General features: G+C 34.1%; 2 protein-coding genes across 3 annotated transcripts; both read right to left on the bottom strand.

Annotated features, from left to right (window-relative positions):
* Positions 1 to 11,271: 11,271 nt before the first annotated feature.
* On the bottom strand, positions 11,272 to 14,782 carry LOC126726957 (rho GDP-dissociation inhibitor 1). 2 transcript variants are annotated; one of them, XM_050432382.1, is made up of 5 exons: positions 13,894 to 14,781; positions 13,706 to 13,772; positions 12,825 to 13,043; positions 12,578 to 12,702; positions 11,272 to 11,760 (listed from the first exon to the last, which is right to left on the bottom strand). In XM_050432382.1, the coding sequence occupies exons 1-5, from the start codon at positions 14,164 to 14,166 to the stop codon at positions 11,683 to 11,685; spliced, it is 762 nt and encodes a 253-aa protein (XP_050288339.1). In that variant the 5' UTR covers positions 14,167 to 14,781; the 3' UTR covers positions 11,272 to 11,682. The 2 variants fall into 2 exon arrangements, with proteins under 2 accessions (XP_050288339.1, XP_050288340.1); XM_050432383.1 differs by having other exon boundaries at positions 11,582 to 11,760; positions 12,583 to 12,702; positions 13,894 to 14,782.
* A 3,975-nt stretch (positions 14,783 to 18,757) lies between these two features.
* Positions 18,758 to 21,328, bottom strand: LOC126726956 (uncharacterized). Its single transcript, XM_050432381.1, has 3 exons — positions 21,068 to 21,328; positions 19,287 to 19,508; positions 18,758 to 19,146 (listed from the first exon to the last, which is right to left on the bottom strand). Exons 1-3 carry the CDS (start codon positions 21,260 to 21,262, stop codon positions 18,928 to 18,930), a joined length of 636 nt encoding a protein of 211 aa, XP_050288338.1. The 5' UTR covers positions 21,263 to 21,328; the 3' UTR covers positions 18,758 to 18,927.
* Between the last annotated feature and the right edge of the window lie 4,190 nt (positions 21,329 to 25,518).

Here is a 25,518-nt window from a genome sequence, read left to right as displayed (position 1 = left end):
AGAAACGAGCCCCACAGCACTAGACCCTGTCTTTACCGCGGATGATTTTTAAAAATTTCTGTTGATATCCCAGGTAAGTGATTAACTTAACTTGTTTTAGTTTGATCTAAGAGTCAACTAGCAAATTATATATCTATATCCTGAATAAATAATGATGTTTCTCCCATGGAAAAAACCATGAAAGATAATTATCAAACGTCCAATTAACTTGGGAAATATAAATATGAAGCATAGATGGATATAAAAACCTAGAAATATTTTTAAGCATAAGAGTTTAAAGTACTTAAGGAAATTAAATACAAAACAAAAGCCCCTAAAACCGGGCAAACTGTAGAAATGTTTTTAAAGCAACGTAAAATAGAAGAAAATTAAGCATGAGGTGGCTCCTCGGTGGTAGATACTGCAACGGAGTTGGTCACCTTTCCCTTTGACACAGCAACAGGACCAGTTCCTCCAACCTTGCGGACAAGGGATTCATCATTGATGATGGCTTGAATCTCGGGATTCGGAATAATGACTAGCTCCTGGGGAATGGGAATGTTACTCTCCAGCCTCAAGGGAGATGAAGCCTCCACCTACAGTTTATCTAAAGTTGTGACCCATCCTTTAGAGAAGTAGACTTGCAGGGTCTGTTGCACCTTAGGCTTCATGATGGCAATGCAGTCATACTAGCCTTGGTAATAAGCCTCTTGAATTTTGGTGTTGTCTTTAGCGCAACATCCTTCTCCGCAAGAGTGTTCTTCACCTCTTGTAACTCTTTCTCCAAGGCCTCCTTCCTCTCAGTAATGGCCTTAGTGTTCTCCTCGGCCTCAAATCGGAGCTTTTCGAATTCAAAGACCTTGCTCATAACATCTGAGATCTTTTTTAAAAGGTCCTCGTTGTCACTCTTAACTCTTCGGTTTTGGCCTTAGCAGCTAAAAACCACTCTTCAATCACCACAGAACATTGGTATCCCTACCAAAGAATATGCAAAAAGAAAAGTGCTCAGGCATAAAAAAAAATAAAAAATAAAAAATAAATAAAAAAAATAAAAAGAAGGAAATGTAAAGGGATGATCTATTACCATGATGGCCTAACTCTTCATGTTGAGTAGCAAGGATTCATCATCTCATTTTGCCCAATGCTTCATGTCTTCAGGAAGGAGAAGAGCCTTGCCTACACATTCAACAACCTTACCTCCGCGGCTTTCCCTCCAAGGCCTAACCCTGTTTGTTGCAGGAAGCACCTCTTCGTCCACCATAAAAGCCTTGATGTAGGCTGGAGCACCCATAGCATCAACATGGGTGTTGCCTAGGTCGGGAGGGGAATTTTCAAAGTCAGGGACTGTCAAGGGTTGGTCGGAGCTTGACCCCCTAGGACGCTTTTTCCCAACCCTTGTTTCATGGGTGGGAGTAACAGTTACCGCAGTGACTGGAGGAGTAGGAGGAGTAGCATAAGTAATGGTAGCTTGGTTAGGAGGAGCCTGACCTCGGGGTACAATAGGAGTAGCTAGGAGTTGGCTAAGAGTCACTCTTCCTCTTTGAAACAACATCTTGGCAGGAGTTTCTTCTTGTGGGATGACGGTTTGAATTACAGGTTCTTCATCGATTGGTGAAGGGCTGCGGGAAGAAGCGTTACCCGTCTTCTTTCTTCTTTGGGGCCAGGGACAATCAACCGGAGTTGGGATAACAATGGTAACTCCCAAGTCAGCTAGGGTAAAAGGAGGAGGAGAACTACTTCTATATCTCCCTTCTTCTCTTTGAGCACGTTCAGAGGGAGATAAAATATAACCTTTGCACGAAACGTTAATAAAGTGGAGTAATGGATGATTCTGGGTGATGGCCTTTCTTATGGCTTGAAAACTTTGATACACGGGAGAATAGTTGAGGATGAGATATGCTACCCAGAGTTGACCGCCAAAGTGAGGATAGACCGGGGACCTCAACAGTTTATTTAGGTCAGTAGAATTAATTAGCTGCCTTGTCTTTTTGAAAGCGTGATCCTCTGTATAGTAAAAAAAAAGTAATTAAATAGAGTGTATGTGATAGCTCAAGAATTAAAAACAATACATCTACAATAATAAATTGATAAAGAGGTTCCTATTAGATCTACCCATCTGCTTTACCCGCACTTGTGAGGCAGTGGATTCTGTTGGGTACCAATTCCTCGAGATGATAAGGTAATCTCCTTCTATCTCTTTGTCAGAATCCAGAAGGCCTAAGATAAGCCTCACCTCCCCGTGCCGTATTTTAAAGTAAAACCCAAAGGTTTTACTTTCTTGGAAACTATAGATATAGTTAATATCATGCTCGGTAAGCTTTAAGGCAAGCCTTTTATTAAGAGTATATACACTACTAACTACTCTAAATACATTAGGGGTACACTGATTAGGGCAAACTTTAAAATGCCATAGAAAATTGGTAAGAAGATCACTCATAGGGATCCTAACTCCCCCTTCTACAATGGCCACCAGTGGATTTACCACTGTGCCCTCCCTTCTTAAGAGTATTACCTTGGATTTTGGGCAATGCCTCACCTCTACATCATCAGGGATGTTGTACCTTCTCCTAAACTCCATTAATCTTTCAAGGGTATCAACCATAGATTTTAACTTTCCCATTGTCAACAAAATTCTATGATAAAAAAAAAAAAAAAAAAAAAAAAAAAAAAAAAAAAAAAGGAAGAGGAAACAAAATAAGAAAAAAAGATGAAAAGATGAAACTAATCTTGAGGGAGAAAAGGAGACGAACTTACTACAAGAAGAAAAAGCAAAAAAAAAGGAGGCACTAATGGTCACCTGAAGGTTGTTGGAGAAGGAGGCAGTGGAGGAAAATATTTTTTTCTTTTGAAGTTCTAGTAAGAGATTAACGAGAAAGGAACCTAGGAGTAGGTTTGGGATCCTCCTTATATAGAGAAAAATGAGGGATAGGAAGGGATAGATGAGACCTTTCCTTCCTCGCTCATTTTCTATTTTCTAAGAAGCCCATATGATTGTCCATCTTGTCACACGCGTTGATAATTGTGGGGTGGGAAGCCTAGGTGTGTCTGCGACATTTATTGTCTAACATTGCCACTATTCATAAATGCCAGTTAATGATTGCTCCATTTTTCTCAAACCACGATCCCTAATTCAATGATAATGACCTGAAAATCATGAGGGGCTATTGTGGGGAGTGGAAGAGTCCCCATCCAGCCTTTAAGCCCAAGAGGTAATTGGGCATAGCATGTATACTTGAAGGAAAAGGCCCAAGGGGCAATGGGGTATGGAAGAGAGGAAACGGGACTATCCCGAGTACCTAAAAGGGGGGGAGCAACACGGGAGAATAGTTCCCGTGGAAAAGGTAAGAAGCTAACCTTACCCGAAGCAAGTTACATGGATGATCCACGTATGGTTTCCAAAAGATGTTTGGAATCACGGGAAACTTCCAGAACATGCAAGAAGATTGAAGACTTTCACCTCCGCATTAATGAGGGGGTTCTCACCTAACCTTTGCCGCATTAAATGCATGTGAGACAACCTAAACAGTACAAACACCCCTCAAAAGTCAGAATTCTAGGATAAGGGAAGGGAGGAAACTGATAAAGTAAAGGAAGATATCCCTAGGAGTTTAGCTGGTAACAGGACAACTATAGAGATAAGAACAAGAGATGTACCTATAAAAAGGTGGAGGTAGGCAAACAAGAGGGAGAGCTAGAGAAAGGAAAAAATAGAAAAAATGGGGGAGAGAAAGAAGAAAAGTTAGCTATCTGAAAGAAAGAGAGAGTGTGTAACACCACGAGAACAAGAAAATTTCCTGTTGTAGTACTTTAGCTCCATCTGAAATGTATGTAGTCAATGAAATCAACTGTTTGAGTTTCCCATTGTGGAGTGTTTATTCCCTATTGCTCATTTACAAATAGATTGTGTCAGACATTTCAATTGTAATCCATGGACTTTACCGCGGGCTAGTTTTTGTCCCCCACAACATCATATACTATGTAATAAAAGTTGGGTTTAGAAGTAGTGGTTGTGCCAAGTGGCTTCATTAAATTACAAAAATTTTGTTAGATTTTTTTTTTAAAATAAACAAATATTTTTTTTGTCCTTATCTTCTTCTCCTACAATTTCTAAGTTGATTAAATTTTTAATTTGATTATAATTCAAATTCTTCATCTAATCCTTTTATTATTAATTTATTTTAAATTTTGGTTTCACGTGGCTTCACCAAATTGCAAAATTTTTGTTAGATTTAAAAAAAATATATATGTATAGTCCTTTTCTTCTTCTCCTATAACTTCTAATTTGATAAAAATTTTAATATGATTACAATTCAAATTATTCATCTAATCCTTTTTTGTGGATAAAATCTAATCCCTTTATTATTAATTTGTCTATAATTTCTAAGTTACTAAAAATTTTAATATTACAATTCAAATTCTTTATCTAATTCTTTTATCATTAATTTATTTTAAATTTTGGTTTCACATTGATTGTTCATATCAAAGTTCAATTTAAAAAAAAAAGAAAAAAAAAAAAAACACAATCATAGTACATATATACAGTTGCTAATAGTCTAATATCAACGTTTAATTTCTTATAAAAAACGTTTAATTAAAAAAAAAAATTCATGGATAGACACAAAATAATAATAATTCTTATTGACTTTTCTCTATACATCTCTATCAATATTTTAGATAAGAGAGATGTTACGTTCACAACATATTTACAACATTTTCACAACAAATCATAGGTGGTTAGTTGTTATTGGTTCAAATTTAAACCTAACACTAAAATTACTTTTTTGCCCCAACAATAACAATCAGTAACAACCTGCCACTTAAGATTTGTTGTAAAAATGTTGTGAAAATGTTGTGGACATATCATTTCTCTTTAGGTAAATACAAAAACTTAGTTGTGGTTATCTTTTTTTTTCTTCACTCCTTTTGCTAACATTGCACATATATTAGACTTCATTCTCTCAATTTCTTCTCCGTAACTATTATTTTCAATTTCTTCTCGGTAGCTTTATTTTAATAGGAACTTCTCTATAACTTTGAGTTTATGTGTTGATTTATATTTCTTTCTTTTTGATACTTCAATTAAGTTACTATTTTGATTTATATTTCTTTCTTTTCGATACTTCACTTAAGTTACTTTTTATTTGGTCTTTATCATATCTGGTTGGTTTGATCTTCTTGGGTAATTAAGCAAACTTAATCTTTCAATCTCTTTTTTCTTTATGTGAAAAACTGCATAGCTTTAATATATATATATATATATATATATATATATATACTATTAATAAGAGGATTTCTCTATTTTTTCTTCAATTTTTGGTGTGCCAAAATATTCTCATACAAATTCTGAAATAACATACCCTTTAATTTAATTTTTTTCCTACAAAAAAGCAAAAAAGGTTAAAACAATAATACTATCTCACATAGAAAAGAAAGGAAAAAAAACAAAAACCATTATTCTCACAACCCATTTATATTCAAATGTCTGATTCCTATCTGTATTTGTTATTTATTTGAATTCAAATACATCAATTATCTTTATAAAAAAAATACAAAATTACTTCTTCCCAAAAAAAAAAAAAAAAAAAAACCTTCCTCATGTAAAAAGTAAAAACTACTCATTCTTATCCTGAAATTTCTATGGGTTTTTTTTTAAAAAAAAATTCTTTAAAACATTCCAAAATTTTTGTTATCCAAATTCTATATAGTTATCACAAATCTCTATCCATCCACACTAACTTATATCATCTTTCCTTTGTTCAAATCTCAAAATTTTTTACTTATCACACTTTTTATCCCAATCAATAAATTCAATTGTCCCATTGGATTTCCAATTCTTATAGTTCTCTATCTCATTTTTAAACATTATTTTACGTTATCTTACCTCCTTCAAAAAAAAAAAAAAAAAACCACACACACACAAAGTTATTTATATATATATATATATATATATCACTTTTAAGCATTATAACACTAAACCAAAAAAAAAATAATAATAAATAAAAGCATTATTGCACGCAGCGCATGTGATGAGTTTAGTATATTTGGTAGTAGGATTTGAACCCATGTTCTTAAGGTAGCAAACGAACCAACTAGATGTTGAGGGCCAGGCAGACAGAAAGAAAGCCCAATAATGAGGGCAACAAAGAATTGACAAAATAGATAGCAAAAACCCATTAGGCCCAAGCGGCAGGAATAATGGATCACATGCCCAACAAATAAGTAAATGGGTCTTGAAGAGGCAAGCGGGCTCCAAGAAGCCAGGAAAGAAAGAAATAGCATCCCATGGGTAGTGTATGAGGTAGAAAAGTGAGAAAGGACCACCGCAGGCCCAAGTCAATGCAAACTAAGAGAGTAAGGGGTTTGTGGTAGGCCCATAAACCCTAAGGATAAGAATAAGGTTATTGGGCCGGGGAAGCCCAATGAAGTTAGTAAAAAGCCCATGGGAGTGTGGAATTAGCAAACGGGCCAAGGAATCCCAAAGAAAGCAATCGGGTCGTGGATGCTCAAAGGAAAGCCCAAAGGGACATAGGAGCCCATAAGTAAAAGCAAAACAGTGCCCGTGACTAGCCACTAAGAAAAGGAATAAGCGGCTGGCCCAAAAGAGGTTTAGCAGGATTAAGTTATTACGGCAGGAATAACAGTTCAACGTTGCAGGAAATAAAGAAAATCAAGAGTGGACCAAAGAAATGTAAGGTCCATCATCAGACAAAGCCCAGCTCTTGAATGGAGCGGGAAACCAAAGAAAAGCCCACATGAAAGGTTAGAAAACACAGACGGAGAGTCTCCAGATCACGGCAAACGCATGAGCAGCAGGCAGACTCTTGGATACATCTGAAAGGGAAGCACGCGCAAGGCCCAGGCACCACCAGCCTGTACCCAGCCAATATAGGACGTGGTGGGGCCATGGGCCAGACTCTTGGATACAATGAAGTTAGTAAAAAGCCCATGAGAGTGTGGAATTAGCAAACGGGCCAAGGAAGCCCAAAGAAAGCATTCGGGCCGTGGATGCCCAAAGGAAAGCCCAAAGGGACATGGGAGCCCATAAGTAAAAGCAAAACAGTGCCCGTGACTGGCCACTGAGAAAAGGAATAAGCGGCTGGCCCAAAAGAGGTCTAGCAGGATTAAGTTATTACGGCAGGAATAACAGTTCAACGTTGTAGGAAATAAAGAAAATCAAGAGTGGACCAAAGAAATATAAGGCCCATCATCAGACAAAGCCCAGCTCTTGAATGGAGCGGGAAACCAAAGAAAAGCCCACATGAAAGGTTAGAAAACACAGACGGAGAGTCTCCAGATCACGACAAACTCATGAGCAACAGGCAGACTCTTGGATACATCTGAAAGGGAAGCACGCGCAAGGCCCAGGCACCACCAACCTGTACCCAGCCAATATAGGACGTGGTGGGGCCATGGGTCAGAGGTAAGAGGTAAGGGGGGTATGGTTTGGTAGTGGGGAGAGGGGAAAATATCTATTTTGCGGCTCCTGTCCAAGCCTTTTTGGGAGGTACGTCTTGCTGGGATGACAAACCACCCAAAAGAGGCAAGTTTGAGGGGTAACTGTTGGGTGTATGCCTTGAGAGTAGAGAGAGAAAGCATTTATACCGTGGCAGGAAAGAAGTGTTACGGTAGACTGAGGAATGAAACAAACCTGCCTGTGTCTGACAAGGGTGAATGTCGCACAGACTTGGTGGTCGGCAAGTACGCCCAGACCAGACAAAGGCGGTTAAGGGGTAAAGTGGTAAAACATTGGTCACGGCAGGCACTATAAAAAGGCCATTACCGTGCCCTGAAAGAGGGACTGAAAAACAGAGGATTCTGGGAGTAAAAAAGAAAAACAGAGTAAAAAGAAGAGAAAAAAGATAAGAAATAAAATAGAAAAGAAAAGAGAGAAAATTAAGGAAAAATGAGAGGTAATACAGTGGGCATACACTAGTAGATCGGTTTCCCTTTCTCTCCCTTCAAATCCTGCTTTCTTCCAAAACGTAACAAGGCCCTCTTTTGGGCAATAACCATTCAGGTCCGACTCCCTCAAAGCCATTAATCCCCACGGCAAGATCTTTTTCCTGGGAGATTATTTGCATTAAGAAGAGGCGTTCTCCTCTCTTTGGCTTTGTTTCGGCAGACTAAACTTAAAACTTGATTTATGCCAATTTGATTAGTTCGTATTATTTTCTTTCTCCTTTACTTTCTCTATAAATGACATTATCATGACTGTAATCACGCTTTATAAGTAGGGATTACATAGCCATTTATTTAAATAGTCAGAATACTATGTTTTAGTTATTATTATTATATCTGCCTGCCGTAACTCGTCTGAAACAGTTCTGCTTGCCGTAAGCTTACTCCTGGTAAACAAGGCATAAGTTTGCGCACAAACCGGCCTAAGTTGGGTTACAATTGGACCGGCCCCAACTCCCTTACTCAGAAACATTCGGGCCCATTACCGCAGGAGGCAACCCAGCCCAACACACAATACACAAAAAAGGCCCCTACACTAAATTTGCTAAAGATGAAAATGATGTACACATGCTAGAGGATGTCTCCCCAATAATTTGAAACCAGTTCTTGAATTAACATTTTTTTTGTATTTAATTTTCTAATTTTTTGTCAGGCGTTGATTTTATTGCATGTGTTTTTTTGATAAAGTTTATGATAACTATTTTGTTTTTTTGAGGGTTTAATATGGTATTTCACTATGATTATCAATATGTATTTTAAGAGTTTTAATCGGTAACATATATTCTTCCATGAATATAAATTAAAGTTAAATTTTTTAGAATAAAAGAAATAGTAAAATTGAAGAACTATGTTGGTTGACTGTTTGAAGCCCACCTTGAAGAGGTAAAATTAGTAACTTTTTTGTTGGGTTAAGATAATTAAAATTTTTTATTATTTAACAAAAACAATTTCAAAATTTTATATAAGAAAAAAATCTTATTCACGGTATAAACATATTTACCGTTATATATATAAATATAAATAAATAAATATATATATATATATATTTATATATGTATATATATATATATTTCTTATTAAAAGAGTACAATAAATATATTTGTTTTTAGAATGCATAAGGGAAGAGATAATAATAATAATAAGTTCAAACGAAAATCTGACAATGTTTTGGTAACAGAAGGGTTACGATAAGATATTTGAATACATCAAGACTTCTTTTGGATAGATGATTTATCCTTATCTTTGAGAGGAGTTTGAGTTCTACCTTAATTAATTTTTTTTTTGGTAGATTAATTAAATGTTGTTGTTTTAAACTATAAAAATTAATTGAATTAAAAATGGATGTTTTTAGTTTTGTATCGGGTTTTAATTTTTATGCATGTTTAATTAGTGGGTAATATGACAATCTTTCATCAGTGGCAGAACCACATTGGGGCTGAAGGAGGCCTTGGCCCCCCAAATTTTTTCAAAAAAATTAGAATATATGCATTTATATGTCTGAGATCTGAAATATATGAAAACCATTCTCCCAATATAAGATTTCAGCCCCCCAATCTCACCATTAAATTTATCTTCCTAAATTTTCATTAAAAAAAACACAAATAGTTATCTGAACATCAATACAATAAAAGCTCTTTTTTAAAAATGTTGCATTCACAGCATTTTTACAATAAATCTTATGTATCAGATTGTTATTTTATTTATTTTTTAAATTGAGGATTCAAATTAGGATCAATAACAACTTACCAACTATGATTTTATGATTCTTTCTCAAAAAAAAAAAAAAAAAAACTATAATTTATGATTAGCTGTAAAAATGTTGTAAACGTACCACTTCTCAATTTTTTTTTCAAGTACTATGGAAACACCATTTTCACAACAATTATCTCATAAAATAAAGAGACAAAAATGGGGTTTCAAACTTCCTCATTTTTGACACTTTACCCACCCATGCTTCTCTCCGTTACTACTCCCTAATCGACCTCCCTTTTAGACGTTACTCTAACAAATTTTTTATCAAAAACAAAACCCAAAACAAATCAAACACTCCTCTTTTTCCCAAAGTTAAATAAATAGTTTCAGGCTTATGTGGCTGTAACTATTCCGAATCCAAATCCAACTCGAATTCCTTGAATTTCAAGGAATAAATAATTAAATACATAGCCTTTGTCTTATAATCCTTGTTAGAGTTTCTGAAATTATATAAAAGTTGCTAAAACGTTTAATCTAGCCTAGAATCACTACTCTCTCTCTCTCTCTTCCTAACTCTTTATCACCTCTCTCCAATCCTTCAATCTCTCTTTCTCTCTAAGCTTTTCTCTCCTCCATCTTCCACAATCCAGACCCACAGTTGAGAGATGTGGTGATAGAATTAGAAACGGTGGTTCTCTGCAATTTGCTTCTCTTTGATTTCTTTTTAATTTTATTGTGGGTTTTAATTTTCTTGCAAAGAGTTTTGAATGCTTTGTCTGAATTTTGAAGAAGTCTGTGATAGAGTAACAGTAGAGATGGGTTTGCTGTTTTCCTTTGAATACTGGTGTTTCTTAAAACTGGGTTTGTTTTCTTATTCTATCTTCTCACGGTGGGGGTGATCCTATGCTTTGAGGGTATTGTTGTGCTTTGAGCATCTACTGTACAATGGTGTTGACATGAACTGGGGAGGAAAATTTTGAAGGGAAAGGACCGTGGATGAACATTCACATTAAGCTCAAGTCAAGAACTCACAGGATAGAATCCAAAAAACAGATTGGATCAAGTTTTGTTGTTATTGTACAATAACTTAAATTTCAAATTGTCAACATTTTGGATCAAGTTTTGTTTTTATTGTACAATACCTTAAATTTCAAATTGCCAACATTTTGAGCATTTCTATCTCTATTTACTCTTTCCATTAAATATTACCAGCTGTGATGCACTCTCAATTAGACTCGCTATATCTTTTGAAATTTGAACACAAAAAGTTTGGCCAATTCAATCACAATTCCACTCACCCATCAGTAGTTAAAGCCAGCGCTCTTTTGTATCAAAATATTTCTCTCATACAATAAATTAGTGCCCGTCTTGTCCTTTGTTAAACTGTCTTCTTTCAAACATTAGTTATACCTTAGATACCCACAAGACTAAAAAGATTATGTTTCACACATCCATTTTAAAATGTGAAATAATGCAGGGGGAAAAATAGCATAAGGAAAATAGGAGAGAAAAAGAAAACATGCAAAGAAAAGAACAAGGTGGTCACTCAAAGTGAAAAGAACAGGACATAGAAGAAAGTTAAAGTAATATGCTTTGGAAAACTTTAGTAGTTGCAATTCACAGAGAATAAAGAACAAAGGATACAACCATGGAATAAGCCCTTTAATGTATTACTTCTTAAAGCCTCCTACAGGAATGGTTAACAACCACAAAGGAAAGAAATAAAGGTTACCACAACCCAAATTATGAATCACCAACAAGTAACATGCTGACGTGCATGCACAACAATTAAAAGAGGGTGAGAAAGAGACACAGACAAGAGAGGTTGTCCTCAAAAGCTCAACTTTATCAACAAGTACCTACCAAATTAATATCAATTTCTTTTTCTTTTTCCCTAAAAAACCTCCCCTCATTGTTTAGGTGCTGGTCTCAGACAGGATTGAAAATCAAATACCACACTGGAAATGAGACGTGTTAACATTGTAGCAGATTTCAGCTTTGAAAAACAATGAACAGGTAACAAAATAATAACACTGAAGGGAAACTCTCAGTTCAAACCGGCTGCCAATCTTTCCGGATATCAAATGTGTAATTGATCTCCAAGTAGCACTTGTTGTCGTCATCAATAAACTGAAACAGGGAAAAATAATAATATGCAAGGAGATCAGTGAGACAAATTCAAAATGACAGTCTTTTAGGACGAGAAAAATAATCAACAATGTATACTTTCTGAGCAGTGGTGACCCACAAATTTGAATTTCACATGTATGATTGAAGATGCACAGGAGGCCCGGCAACAAATTGATTGGATTTTTCCTTCCTAAGCTAATTGATGCATGTATAAGAGAGGCATATACTCAGCCTAGCTTGATGGTCTAAAATGAGTAACAAAACTACTACTGCCCAGAAAAGAATATAGCTTCTTGACAGGGCGGTTTTGGCAGGCATCGTAATGTTGCAATTTGGAAGATAGTGCCACATTGCCTAATACAGTGTATATGATGAGAGAAAAATGCTAGAAGTATTGAGAGATGTGAACGGTTTATTATTGAGCTTAAATCATTTTTCTTTCATTCTCTGCTAGGTTGGACTAGAGCATTACAATTTTTCTCATATTATTCTTTGTTAGATTTATTTGAGCATTGCAGTTTGAGATGCTGATGTTGTTGTTCATTAATAAAGATTGTTATTTATAAATATTAGAAAAAAGGAATATAACTTCATAAAATGAATTTTGTCAGGGGGAGCATGTGATAATCAAATCAGGCAAATGCAATCTAGGCGTTCATTATTTTCTTACACACTAATTGGTGTAAACAAATGCATAATGGTTTCATACATGCCAAAACTATAAAGTTTATATCCTTTTCTCATGAAGAATTTCTCTCAAATTTTGTGGAATAATTAAACCAAAGTCAAAGTAACATAGAAGATTGATTGAACCAACCTTACTTCTAGCTGAATATGTTCCTCTAGCAAAAATGCCAGATGGTGTTGTTTCTTCAGGCATCTCATGTGAGTAAGGCTCTGCCTGAGGACTGAAGGTTCCAATCATCTCTTTTACGCTGTCCACTGGAACAAGGATTCAAATGACAGAAAATATTGAATATAAGGGTTATAAAGACATAATTTTCTATCATAAAAGCCCATGTGTTTGTGTGCATGAGAGACTCTGAGAAAGAGAGAGAAATTACCCTTCACACCAGTTTTCCACACTGTATTGGTGTATTTGAGACCTGAAACAATGTTGTTGCAGACCTGGAAAGTGAAGTTCAAGCTGTAACGGCTTCCTTCTTTCAAGGTAAACCACAAGCCCTTGGGCTTTCCATTCTCAGGAATTGGAAGAAAGATATCAGCTCTACCAGGGGATTTAATTGCAAGGCTCAAGATCTTAACTTCTGGATCTAGAGTTTCTACATTAAGTATACAGAGAAAAGAATTATAAAATTGCCTATTGGAAACCAAATGTTAGAAACACAAATAAATTAGAATTTTTCCCTTTAGTAAACAAATAAATTGCCTAATGGAAACCAAAACAATTATGCATCCATTAGTATTCTCTAATTCATGAACATTGAGGAAGAGAGGAAACAGTTTCTGTTTTCATTTACTTTTAATAATTTGATAGTTATAACAAGAGGAAGACGGATTTGAACCCTAATTCTCTTTCATAAAAGAAAAAAGCAATGCAAACGAGCTACAAGGCTCTTGGGAAAAAGGAGAGGAAACAGTTAATGCCCGTTATTTTTAAAACTTGAAGTTAGACCATCAAACCACAGAGATTTAGAGTAAAAAGCTAGCAAAATTGTGTTGAGAGTCAGTACCTTTTTTTTAATCCGATGGCCATAAATTTAATATTGGAAAAATTATTTTCCACTCTTCTTTGTAGCTGATCTTAGCTATCTTAGAGCATAACATAACCTATGACTTCTGATTCCATGAAAAAGAAAAAGAGAGGGAGAATTTGGAATTCAAAACAATGAAAGATTCCAAATTTGTATTTTTTTTACCTCCATTTTCTCCGCATCGAAACAAAGTTCAAAGATAAACAATTAGGAAAAGACAAAATGATTACCTCCAACAGAATTGAAGTCCACACTCCCAAGAAGCTGTTCCTTCCATCTCATTAAACTTTCATCATCCTAATACTCATATAAAACCATAAAACAGGAGAACTTACACACAAGTCATAATCAAAAAGGCCTAAAAACAAGAACTTTATGTCTTTATCAGTGAAGGACATAAACATATGCAGAAACAAACCTTATCCTTCTCGAATTGTTCTTTGAGTGTGTATTGAGGACCCAACTCTATCTTCTCATCTTCTTCATCCTCAGTTCCATAAATAGAACTTTCACTCATTTGCCGGAACATCCCTCCTTTTTGAGGTTCATGTTCATGTTCATGTTCATGAGCATTTTCTACATCTTTTGCTGTTGTCTTTGTTTTTGAAGGTTCACAGTGTTCCTCACCCTCATTGTTTTTCTCATGACCCATGCTTTTCGAACTTGAAACCACTCCAAAGGCCAAAGACATCAACAGCCCATTAAACAAAACGGCACCAAATGGCACAGATAATAAACTCACCCCTCAAAAAAAAAAAAAAAAGTGCTTACAAAGCTAAAAGAACAACACAAAGAGAAGCCAAAAATCCCACTAAGAAGAATCCTCAAGTGCAAACAACAAAAAATGAGGGAGCCCCAATAGAAAAAAAAAAAAATAATATGAAGAGTTTGAAAGGATGAGTTTGGGTCAAAGAATCCCGCAAAGGCAAATAGAAAACAAAATCAGGAAAACCCCCACAAAGGGTAACCCTTGTAGCAAGAAAAGGCACCAAGGGAAGAAGGGAGAGAGATAGAGAGATGGGTTGTTTGGGAAAGTTCAAACAAAGAAGGAAATGGTCATGTGGTGATCCGAAATTCCGAACCTCTCAATGCAAAATATGAGAGAGACAGAGAGAGAGAGGTGGCAAGATCGTGAGGGTCACTCTTGCACAAACATCCACGAAGACCAAGCTTCCAGGAGAGCTTTTCAATTAGTTAAACTCCAACACAGACATACACGAGATGAGACAGCCTAGCCTAGGATTTGGGATTGGGGGTAGTAGACTAATCTAAAGATGCCCCTTTGACCCTTTCTCATAACTCATTCGGAATGTGTGTGTGTCTATATATATATATATATATATATATATAAAAGTATATATATATATATATATATTTATATTTATATTATCATCAACTTATGATTGTTTTCTCACCAAAAAAAAAAAACTTATGATTGTAATTTCATTATATATATTAATAAAGATTTTGCTAATGTGTGTTCTAAGGGTACACAATAATTTTCATTTTTGAAAAAAATTTTCTTGACAATTAAAAAAGTATTGACAGCTTTTCCAATTTTCGAGAAAATGTTTTCAAAAATTGATGGCTTAGGGCGTACATTAACCAGACTCTATTAATAAAAAAAAAAAAGAAAAAAAGAAAAAGAAAAGGCAACTTGTTATTTTGAAAAAAGTTTGCAACTTGTTGTAACTTGTAAGTTGTAAACTAATTCCTGTTTTTCTTTTCTTGTAAGAGAAAGTTAGTTCTAATTATGATTTATGGTTGGTGATCCTGCTTATAGAGTAATAACTTTCAAATATGAAGTTTGAAATCTCCATAGGTGGGAATATAATAGTATTATATATACCAATATTTATTAACATTAAATAATTATGAAAAAAAAAATTAGAATATCATATTTCAATTATACTTTTTCTTAAAGTGTGCATCCAATCAATCAACCCAACAAAATTAGCTCAATTCAACCCAAGTTGATATATTGAGTTGATTTTCATAGGTTGGATTGGAATTTCACTTTGAGCCACAAATTAAGTCAGGTTTAGGTCGATAGTTTTTTCAACTCATCTGGACTTAACCCAACCTATTGTATATATAAGTTTATGTTATTAGTTTTATTTTATTTGTTTAGTTTCATTTATTTTGGTATTTTGAGAATTAGTTTTAATGAATTTAGGATCTTGAAAAATAATTTTGAGCATATTATGTGAATGTAATAATTTATTGAAAAAAAAAGTGCTTAAAAATTTGATGAAAGCATAATTTCTTACAAGGCATAAACTATATAAGCACAGCCTTCCAACCAAATCTGACTCAAGTGAGTTGGGTTGAGTTAATTGGCATACATGTGAGGGGTTAGAATGGGTTGAGAATTTCTCAACCCGATAAGGTTGGGTTAGGTTAAAAAAACTCTCCAATCCGACATATGCACACCCCTACCTTTCTTGGTTCTTTAAAAAAAATCTTAATTTGATGGTGTGTTTGTGTCATTGAATGAGAGGATTCCATTATGATCGAGTCCTTATTTGAAGGGAATATGTATGAAATTCCCAGACCTGTGAGATGCAAAAATAAAGAAAAAAATATACGCAAAAGAAAAATAATCACACACAAGACAGTATTTATGTGGTTCGACAATTTACCTATGTCCATAGAGTTGCAGGAATTTCACTATTCTTAGGGAAAAATACAGAGTGCAGTAGTACAGCTTTCCTCTCTTGAAAATGACATCAAAACCCTAATCTCCAAGTCTTCACTTCATGGACTAAGCCTCAAAAAATCTCCCATTAAAAACTGTAACAACATTATTTTGGGTTGGGTCATAATTCGGATCAAACACAACTAGACTCCACAAAACCCAACACTATCCATTTGTGAAAATTAATTATATGCACTCAGTATATTATACCCTTATATCAAATATGGGTGGTTCTTGTATATGAGATTAATAGGTAAGATCCACTCTTTTGAGAGAAGAGCATAATTGATACACTCAATTATTTTACATCAATTAGGAGTAGTTGTTGAATAAATGAGGACATTGCATTGACATTTTAGTGAAGAATTAGTTACTGATTGAAATGATGGACCATGTCCATTCATAATCGTGTGTATACATCCTGAGAGTGGGATCCATAGATCAAGTTTATTTTTATTTATTTATTTTTTTTTTTTGAGAAGAATATGATCAAGTTTGATACCGATGAATTTGCTCCAATATTGGTTTACAAATTCTATTTCAGGAACTAATAATGGTGCCACAGCTAAGTTGTGATTATTGACCACTGTACATTATTTTCTCCAATTTTCTTAGGTGGGGAAGCACTGGAAGATTCTAAAAGAGTCATGAGAATTTTTAGTTTACTATTTTTCATATTAACTATTCATTGTATTTGACTTGCCCTCATTTAAAAAAAAAAATCATTATATCTGGTAAGGATTGCTTTGAAAGCAATCACATGAAATTCACACATTGGATAATGACACAAAAGGAGATAAAAATTTTAAACCGCACAATGGTGAAAAAGTGTGAGTGAAAAAGTGTGTGCCTTTATTGTAGAGGAATTTGAGTAATGTTGTTTGTAGTTTTTTGAAATATGTGTGAGTGAAAAAGTGTGTGAAAAAGTGTGTAATGTTATTTAAAAAATGAAAATGAGTTGTTTAACAACTCTACCAAACGGGCTGTAAAGCATGCAATGGTGCTCCTTGATTATCGCTGTAATGAATATCATTGTAACTGACTTACTGTTTTCCTTTCTAAAAAGAGATCAATCATCGAGCTATGGTGCCTTTATTGTTGTTGCATTCCCTCTATACAGGAGACTAAGTCATTAGGCTCAGCATGATCTTATGGATAATGAGATTGTATCAAAGGCTAGATGTGAATTAGGTAAAACAAGAGAGAGAGTTCCCCTTTTTTTTCTTCCTGAATAACTTTTTTTTTTTTTTTTTTTGAGAAAGTCTTCCTCAATAACTTGGTTATGACCAAAAATAGGAAAATTCCGACTCCATATTTCCTAGTTTTGCTCCCTTTAGATTACCACGAATTAAAATTGGATTCATGGTCACATTATCAATGGTTTTGAAGATAAAGTTTTTCTTTAAACAAAATTTTCTATCAACTTATTGTGTGACGACTTAATTATATATGTGACTTATTTAGATAACTCATTAAATTATCTAAATAAAATATACGGTGGGCAATAATTTGAACTATCAAGAAAAAGGATTAATTAGAGCAAATTCTTCCTACACAGATTGGAGGAAATTCTTTGGTTTAGAAAATAAATTGTCCATGATTTAAATAAATATCAAAATAATGCTAACATAGATATGCATAAATGATAAACCCTTAAAATAATTTTATCATTAGATAAATAAATACCAAAATAGTGTAAATACTATGCTTTTTGGGAGTATATACTATATAGCATTTACCATCAAAACCTAGGTGTTGTTAAGTGTTCATATCAAGAAACAGCAGATGAATCCAAATTCCAATAAATAATTGGCTACGTGCGATCGGGTAAGAACTGCTATAGTAAACTGACGCTGCTGTGTCATTGCTAGTGACAATTTGCGGAAGGATATAAAGTTATAGAGACATCTTTTTTTTTCATAAATTTATTTTTCAGCTCTAATTCCAATTAAACATGTATGTTCAGTTTCTAATAAAATAAAATAAAATAAAACACATGTTTGTCATGCACTATACAGATCACATGAAATAGGATAAAAGAGAATAAAAACAATTTGAAATAACTGGACTGTTGAGTGTTGATATCCAGTGAATTGACTTGAGCTTACTGTATAACTTAATTTGAGTGGGCATCTGGATCATAAATAGTGACTCTATCATATTTTCCAAAGAGATTGAATTGATTAACAATTGTTTAATTGCAATCTAAGATTTAAACAAATAATATTATTTGTTTTTTCTGAGGTTCTTATGTGGCCGACCTTGATTAATATTGTTAAGATCCATAACCAATCCAAAAAAAAAATTGAGACTAAGGCTTTATTGCAGCTGCTGTTGATTTTAAGAGGATATCATGGTATGCCCATTTTGCACAACCAATTTGTGCAACTAAATGTCATGAAAAGAACTACGAATTGATTTGGTTTCAACACAGTGTCGAAACATCCTCCCTAATCTTGATTATCTTTCCTTTTATTGGGAAAGCCGCAGGAGTTGAGGAATGAGGACTAATCTAATTCAAATATTATGCGAAATAAAAAATAAAAAAGGAGCTTCATATCAGAATTGAATGAAGCCGATCACAAAAACACAATGCGGGATCCTCATTAACCAACTTTGAATAAGGGGCTTACAAAAATATATATAAAAGGGGTAAGAAATTGTGTTCGACAAACAAAAGGCATGGTGTACATAACAATTGCCACACTAACAATGCATGGAAGTCAAACTGATGTCAAACCTGAAACAAAATTATCAGTTGCTCCCCCATTTTCTCAAAACACTCTCCTTAGCAGAGGTACGGCCATAGTTATCCTTCTTCGAGATATCAAAACCAGCATGACCATCTGGAGATGTTTTTCCCAAGATTCTTGATGTTATGAAAGCTAGTCCATCTCTTGTTCCTCGTAAAGCATATAGCAATGGGTTGAAGATGACAGCAAGCATCAATTCACCTTTTGCAACTATGAGATACTGCATATGCCAACATAAAACATGAGAGAGAGAGAGAGACACAGAGAGATAGTACATACTACAGACTCATAGTCATCGTGTTATTTTTTACAGTGACAGCATTTTAAAAGAAATTTTAGTGGTAGAAGGATACTGCTTACCATGATCATAATACCTAATACAGTGAGAATTGCTTGTTGTGCTTCTGGCCAGAAATGGTCGCCATTGGACCAACCAAACCTTCCACCCCATCCAAACCAACCACCTCCACCAGCATCACCTCCTCCACCTACCTCCTCTCTCTGCTTAATTTCCTTGTTCCATTTCTCAAATTCACTTTTCTTTCCACCAAGCGCACCTTCTAAAGCTTTCCTAGCTCGTTCCTGCAACCATAGACACAGTAAAGCTACATTGACAAATGATATAATAAACCTGCAATATAAACAATTATACTTTACAATGTACAACTGCTTAATCTTAATTTCTCAAGATTTTTTTTGTTGTTCAACCACCAGATGGGACAGGCAAGGTCACTATATCAAAAACAAATCAGATCGGGGAAAGAGGAGCCACCTGCGAGTTTAATGCATACAAAATTCAACAGGAACAAGCTCCAATGAAATCTACAAAATGACAATATAAAAGGCTCTCAATCAAGGTCTCTTAATTTTTGGCTAATACCACTTCCTCATCATGTAACGGTCCTTTGGAAATCCAAAGAAACCTTCTTCCAGCTACTTTAAGTGGGCTACATGTTGGCCATTCAATCCTATTTAAACCATATATTATGTCAAACACTGTTGCACAACCCTCACTGCCTGAGTGTCAACATCACTTCTTGTTGCCATGAATAACCCAAGTGTAAAAAAAATTTCAGGGTATAGAACTAACTTGATTAAACATTGGGTAATCTGCTTTATACTCAGCACAACCCACCTTCTTCTAGATGCTAAGGCAATCCAAATCATAACACTCTAGACACAGCAAGGGCAGATCATACTAATCATGTGCATCACTTGAAAAGAAACTGAGTGATATCCTTTCTTGGCCAATCTTGCTGCTACCTTCAAACTAGATTGGTTCATAACTTTCCTTCATGTACTATGCACTAAGGACTGCCACATTAAGATTGTTGGAGGGATAAATGGGGCTAGTTAGGCAATTACTATGGAAGTTACAAAAATTATAGTTCGAGGGTCCAAGATAAATCTTGAGATATCAAAAGATTACAAATGGAGATTGCTCTATAGTTGGTGAGGGTTAGTGACCACTGACCACTTCACAGACAGCAGTTTTTTATGTTAAAACTCATGATTCCTTGGACTTACAGAAAGAGATTAAAGGAGAGTCTAAGTAAGCAAATTGAATTGTTTCCTTCCAATATCAGTTTGTATGGATATTCTTATTTTTGTTGATGCCACTATGTATAGATCATGTTAAGAACATTATCTATTGTTTGGTTGACACTCATTGCTAATCAAACCCTTCTAAATTTGAGCAGAATTATTGCTGGAATGAATAAATAACATACGTCATAGAGCATTTCATGTTCAACACAAGACCCAGTATAGATATTACAGATAAAACCCAAAAAAACTCATCCAAAGTTTGAATTTGATTTCTTTGCTTAACAAATAAAAACTTTTTAAGAAAAATACCCAATTGGGTTTACATAGATAAAGTCTAAAAATCTCATCCAAAGTTTAATTTTGACTTCTTTGCTGGGAAAAAAATAAAGTAAAATCTCATCAGGGTTCACCTAAGTTTCTCATTTCCAAGTGTTATCGACAACTTTACTAAACAGTATAAAGTAACCCCATTGAACTTAAAAGAATTAAAAAATTAAAAAAAATCAAAAAGTTTCAAGCTTTTGCATTATCAAACTTCCGCTAAAACAATAAATAAGTTCCAGAAAATATCTCAGTAGCAAAAATTTTAGTACCTCTTTCCGGTTGTCAGAGAAAAGGCAAGAAAATCGTCCATTACAGGTGAGTTTCTGCTGCAGAGAGCTCCAAGTCTGGTTTACATTGTCATGAAGAGTCGAAGAGGTGTATTGGGAACGAGATGACTCGGGGCGAGTGGAGGGCAATTTCCAAAGGGTTGGATTTGGTGCGCTTAGGTTCAGAACCTGCGCCATGGTTGGTACCCCCGAATGTTGAAGAAATTCTCTCTTTGTTTTATTCTTTTTTTTTTTAATTTATTTATTCATTTAATTGTTAGAAATTATCAAGCTCTTATTGGAGGTATCAATTAGACTAACTTGGATGGTGGTTCTCCTCTTTTTTGGCCAATGGGTGTTGAATACATTTTTTTTTTTTTTTTTTTTTGGTGAGAATCGGGTGTTGAATACTTGGATGGAAATTTTAAAAAGATTGGCTACATCTACCATATTTTTATAACAAGTCATATATGATATATATGGGAAATTGTTACTAATTATAACTAACTTATAACCCAATGCATATATATAGATATTCTTAAAGATATTTTTATATTTTGTTAACCCTTTAAAAAATTTTGTAAGGATATTATTATGTACAAAATGTAAATTGTCCATTTTTAAAAAAAATTATTGTGAAGCACTTTTTTTTTATGATTCATTTATTCTATGCTCTTTAGTTTTTGTATTTAATAACTCATTTGGATGAATATTTATGATGTGATTCTACATTTGATTCTAAAATTAAGAAATCAAACTCTTTAAGAATAATTAATTTTGGACACATGACGCAAAATTAGAACTCTAATTTAGAATTCTAATTTGAGTTTCTCTCAACTTCACATATTATTATATATATAGATATATAGATTACTCAAATTATTTTTTTACTTACCAATAACCGCCAATAACAACCTAATCATATAGAATTTGTTGTAAAATTATTGTAAAAATGTTATGAATATAGCATTTCTCAATTTTAATCGACCTAACATTCATCGTTTTAAATTTATTTATTAGAACCTAACAATCACGTTGATTAATTCTATCTAGTTTTTTTTTTTTTTTATTTTTGGGAAGAAAATAACATATTATCACATCATTTAAAATTTGGTAAAATGCAAATTAAAATACACTCTTAAAGAGGTGTTTAGATTTTATATTCTAAAATTTCAGAATTTAAATTTCACTTCCTAGCATTATATGTTATTTGGATTGTCAGCCAATCCATCTATTTTTTGCTAACATATCCGTTATGTGACATGTTAGCCCACCATGTGTTCATTTGGTGACGCATATGTGATATGACTATCATACGTGACACTTAGTCAAATAAAAACATGCCAAATCAATTTGAAATTATTCCAAGTATTAAATACGTAAAATATATTTAAAATAAATCCAAAAATCTAATAAAGTAAAATAATTAATTTTATTTTTTATTTTTCATTCCAAATGGTCTAGGATGAACTCATGAACATAATCAACAATCCCAACAAATTCAAACGCTGAAAAATCACACATAAAATTTGAATCAGCCACAAACCAAATTTCCTCAACAAATTCAAACACAGCAAATTTGAACAAACCCATAAAATTTAAATCTCAGAAAATCGAATAAAATTCAACAAAGTTCCTTAACTTCTCAGCATAAACCCAAAGTTTTCCTATCCTGCCTTTCTCTTACCTCCATTTATATTCACCAATCACTACACTGAAACTCTCACTATGAACAAACCCAATTGAGAACCCAATAGTAGAACCCATCATCGTAAAACACAATGAACCCCTCTTGCAAACAACAACCATACATTTTACAGAGCAAATTCATAATACCCAAACAAAAGTTCTTAGTGCTTCAACTTCAGAAATCAAAGAACTGGTGCTACGAGTCCGCTTTCACCAAATTAAGGCTCTGATTCACCATCACCGACCTCAAACAAAAGTTCTTGAGTCTCTCCCTCTCTCTCTCTGAGATGGGTTTTGAGATTAGGTGGGTTGGCTTGAGTTGTTCATTGTGTTATTGAATGATTTTATCTTTGATTCTCGAAGGAGAAATGCAATGTACACAATATTTTCACAATAAATCTTAAATGGCAAGTTGTTATTGACTATTAAGCGTGGGTAAGAAAGTGATTTGAGTCGTAAATTTAAATTAAAACCAATAACAACTTACTACTTATGATTTGTGGTGAAAATATTGTGAACATAATACTTCTCTTCTTGAAGAGTTGTATGATTTTTTGGGAAAGGAGAACAATTAGCATGTTTTAGGTGCGGTTTGGATACACAGCACGTTTATGTTTTGCGCGTTTTTTTTTTTTTTTTTTTTTTTTTTTTTGCTTCAGCTGCAGTTGTTGACCAAGTCAACAGTGAACAGTGCACCCGTGCACTGTTCATGGGTCCCAAAAACTTTACTTTTCAGCAACTTTTTCATTAAAAATGGATCCCATAGCACTATTCACACATTTAAAAATTATTTTGCTACAGTGTTTTCAGTTTTCAGTTTCAGCAAAATAAGTTCTATCCAAACAGACTCTTAACTTACAAGATTTAAATCATCACCGCACACCCTTGGTGCGATGGTCACTCCACAAGTATAAGTGCTTGTAGGGTGTGGGGGGCAAGGGTTGGGTTCAAGTCTCCAGGAGGGAGCTTCACACACATATACACTTAGATTAGGCTAAAGTAGAATTCTATCTTGTATAACAAAAAAAAAAAAATTACAAGATTTAAATCTAAATGGGAGAAGGAGAGGGATATGTGTGTTTTAACTTGTAATTTTGTGTGATTTAGGTTCAGATCTATTCAACAATTTGATGATGGGTTTGATTTGGGACTAACTTCTCATTTCAAGAATTTTTTTTCTTGGAGTGTCTGTTTCGAAAGAAAACTTTGATTTTCTTGAGAAAATTGTAAATTCCCAAAATTTTCTTTAGAAGAACAATCAATTTAAATTTTTTTTAATTTATGGAATTTTTTAATTTTAGAAAATTTATTATAAAGCTATTAAAGATTTTTTAGGTTTATTTAATTACATGTAATAATAAAATACATGTCATGATTTAATTGGGCCAAACAGCATGTTGACGTGTCACTTAATAGAGAAGTCAGCAAAAAATAGATGGAGGGACTAACAATCCAAATAATATATAATATAAGGAGGTAAAATTTAAATTTTAGAACTTTAAAATGTAAAATTCAAACACTCCAAAATTTTAGGGGTGTGTTTTGTATTTTGCATATGACGTAGAAGTTCCTACACCTTGCAATTTATAAAATTTAATCAATATTATGAAATAGATAAAATGGACATTACTGAAAATAGAAAGTACGAGGATGCATTCGATAAGTTATTGGTAATGACAAAATAAAACAAGTTTTTATGGTTAAAAGGGAACACATTTTATATGTGAGGTTTTTTTTTTTTTTTTTAATAAAAAAATTAAAAAAAAAATTTAATCTCTCTTCTTCTTTTTTTTAATCATTTTCTTTTTCAAAAGCGAATTCAGATATTCACATCCGAATTCCACTTTTTCACTTTCAAAATAAGACAAAGGATGATTTTGATTTTTTTAATTTCTTTCCCCCAAAGCTAATGTACTTCCGTGTGTGAGTGCTGACGTGCCTGGATCCGAACCTTACACATGAGCTAGCTGTGAGGAAAGGAAGGAGAACGTTGGCTGAGGAAGAGCATCTTTGGCTCGTGCCAACGATGTGACTATCTTGGGAAAGGGTGAAAATGCACTTGACATTGACACCCAGCATTAGCACACAAGAGAGAGCAACCCCCTATGGTCAGATATTATAAATCACCCCTATTGGCTGAGCTTTTGCTGGGCCACTACTGAGGATACGCGTATCAATCTTAGCCTCCCTGATGTCCCTTTCCTTGTCTAAGGTTTGCTCCCCACGTTGTAGTAGAGCCGCCCTCCATCCCACTACCCTAGCATTGGTGTGTCTTCTCTCTCCTCCAACTGTAGTATAGTACAATAGCTGTATTAGGGTTTGAAATGGGGAATCATGGCTTGACACTTGTCCTTATGTATCTAGAAATATTCCTCATACTATAAGAGGAACATGTTGAGAAATTAGAGCAAGAACCTAAAAAAGATAGAAAGAAAGAGGCAGAAGTTTGGGTAGAAAAGTGAGGTAAAAAAAATGCTTTCTTTGGGAAGAACATCACCATTGTACAAAAACTTTGACTTTCAAGCAATAGAGAACATCAAGAGTGAGGGACATTCTCCCCTTCACTCACTTGTTGTTTTTCATCCCTTCCAAAGGGTTTTCCATGTGCTTTCTGTGCACTCTTTACTTTCCATGCCCTCTTTACTTTCCTTGCTTTGCTTTAGATTTCTCTAAACATTAAAGTGTTAAAGTTTTCTTTTTTATTGTTCATGAGCTTTTGCACTTAATTGTACTATTAGATTCATAGCTTATTTTCCTTTACAAGC

This window comes from Quercus robur, chromosome 5 (assembly GCF_932294415.1).
Source record: "Quercus robur chromosome 5, dhQueRobu3.1, whole genome shotgun sequence".
Lineage (NCBI taxonomy): Eukaryota > Viridiplantae > Streptophyta > Magnoliopsida > Fagales > Fagaceae > Quercus > Quercus robur.
The sequence above is the reverse complement of the archived record's forward strand: the minus strand, read 5'-3'. Positions and strand labels throughout refer to the sequence as shown.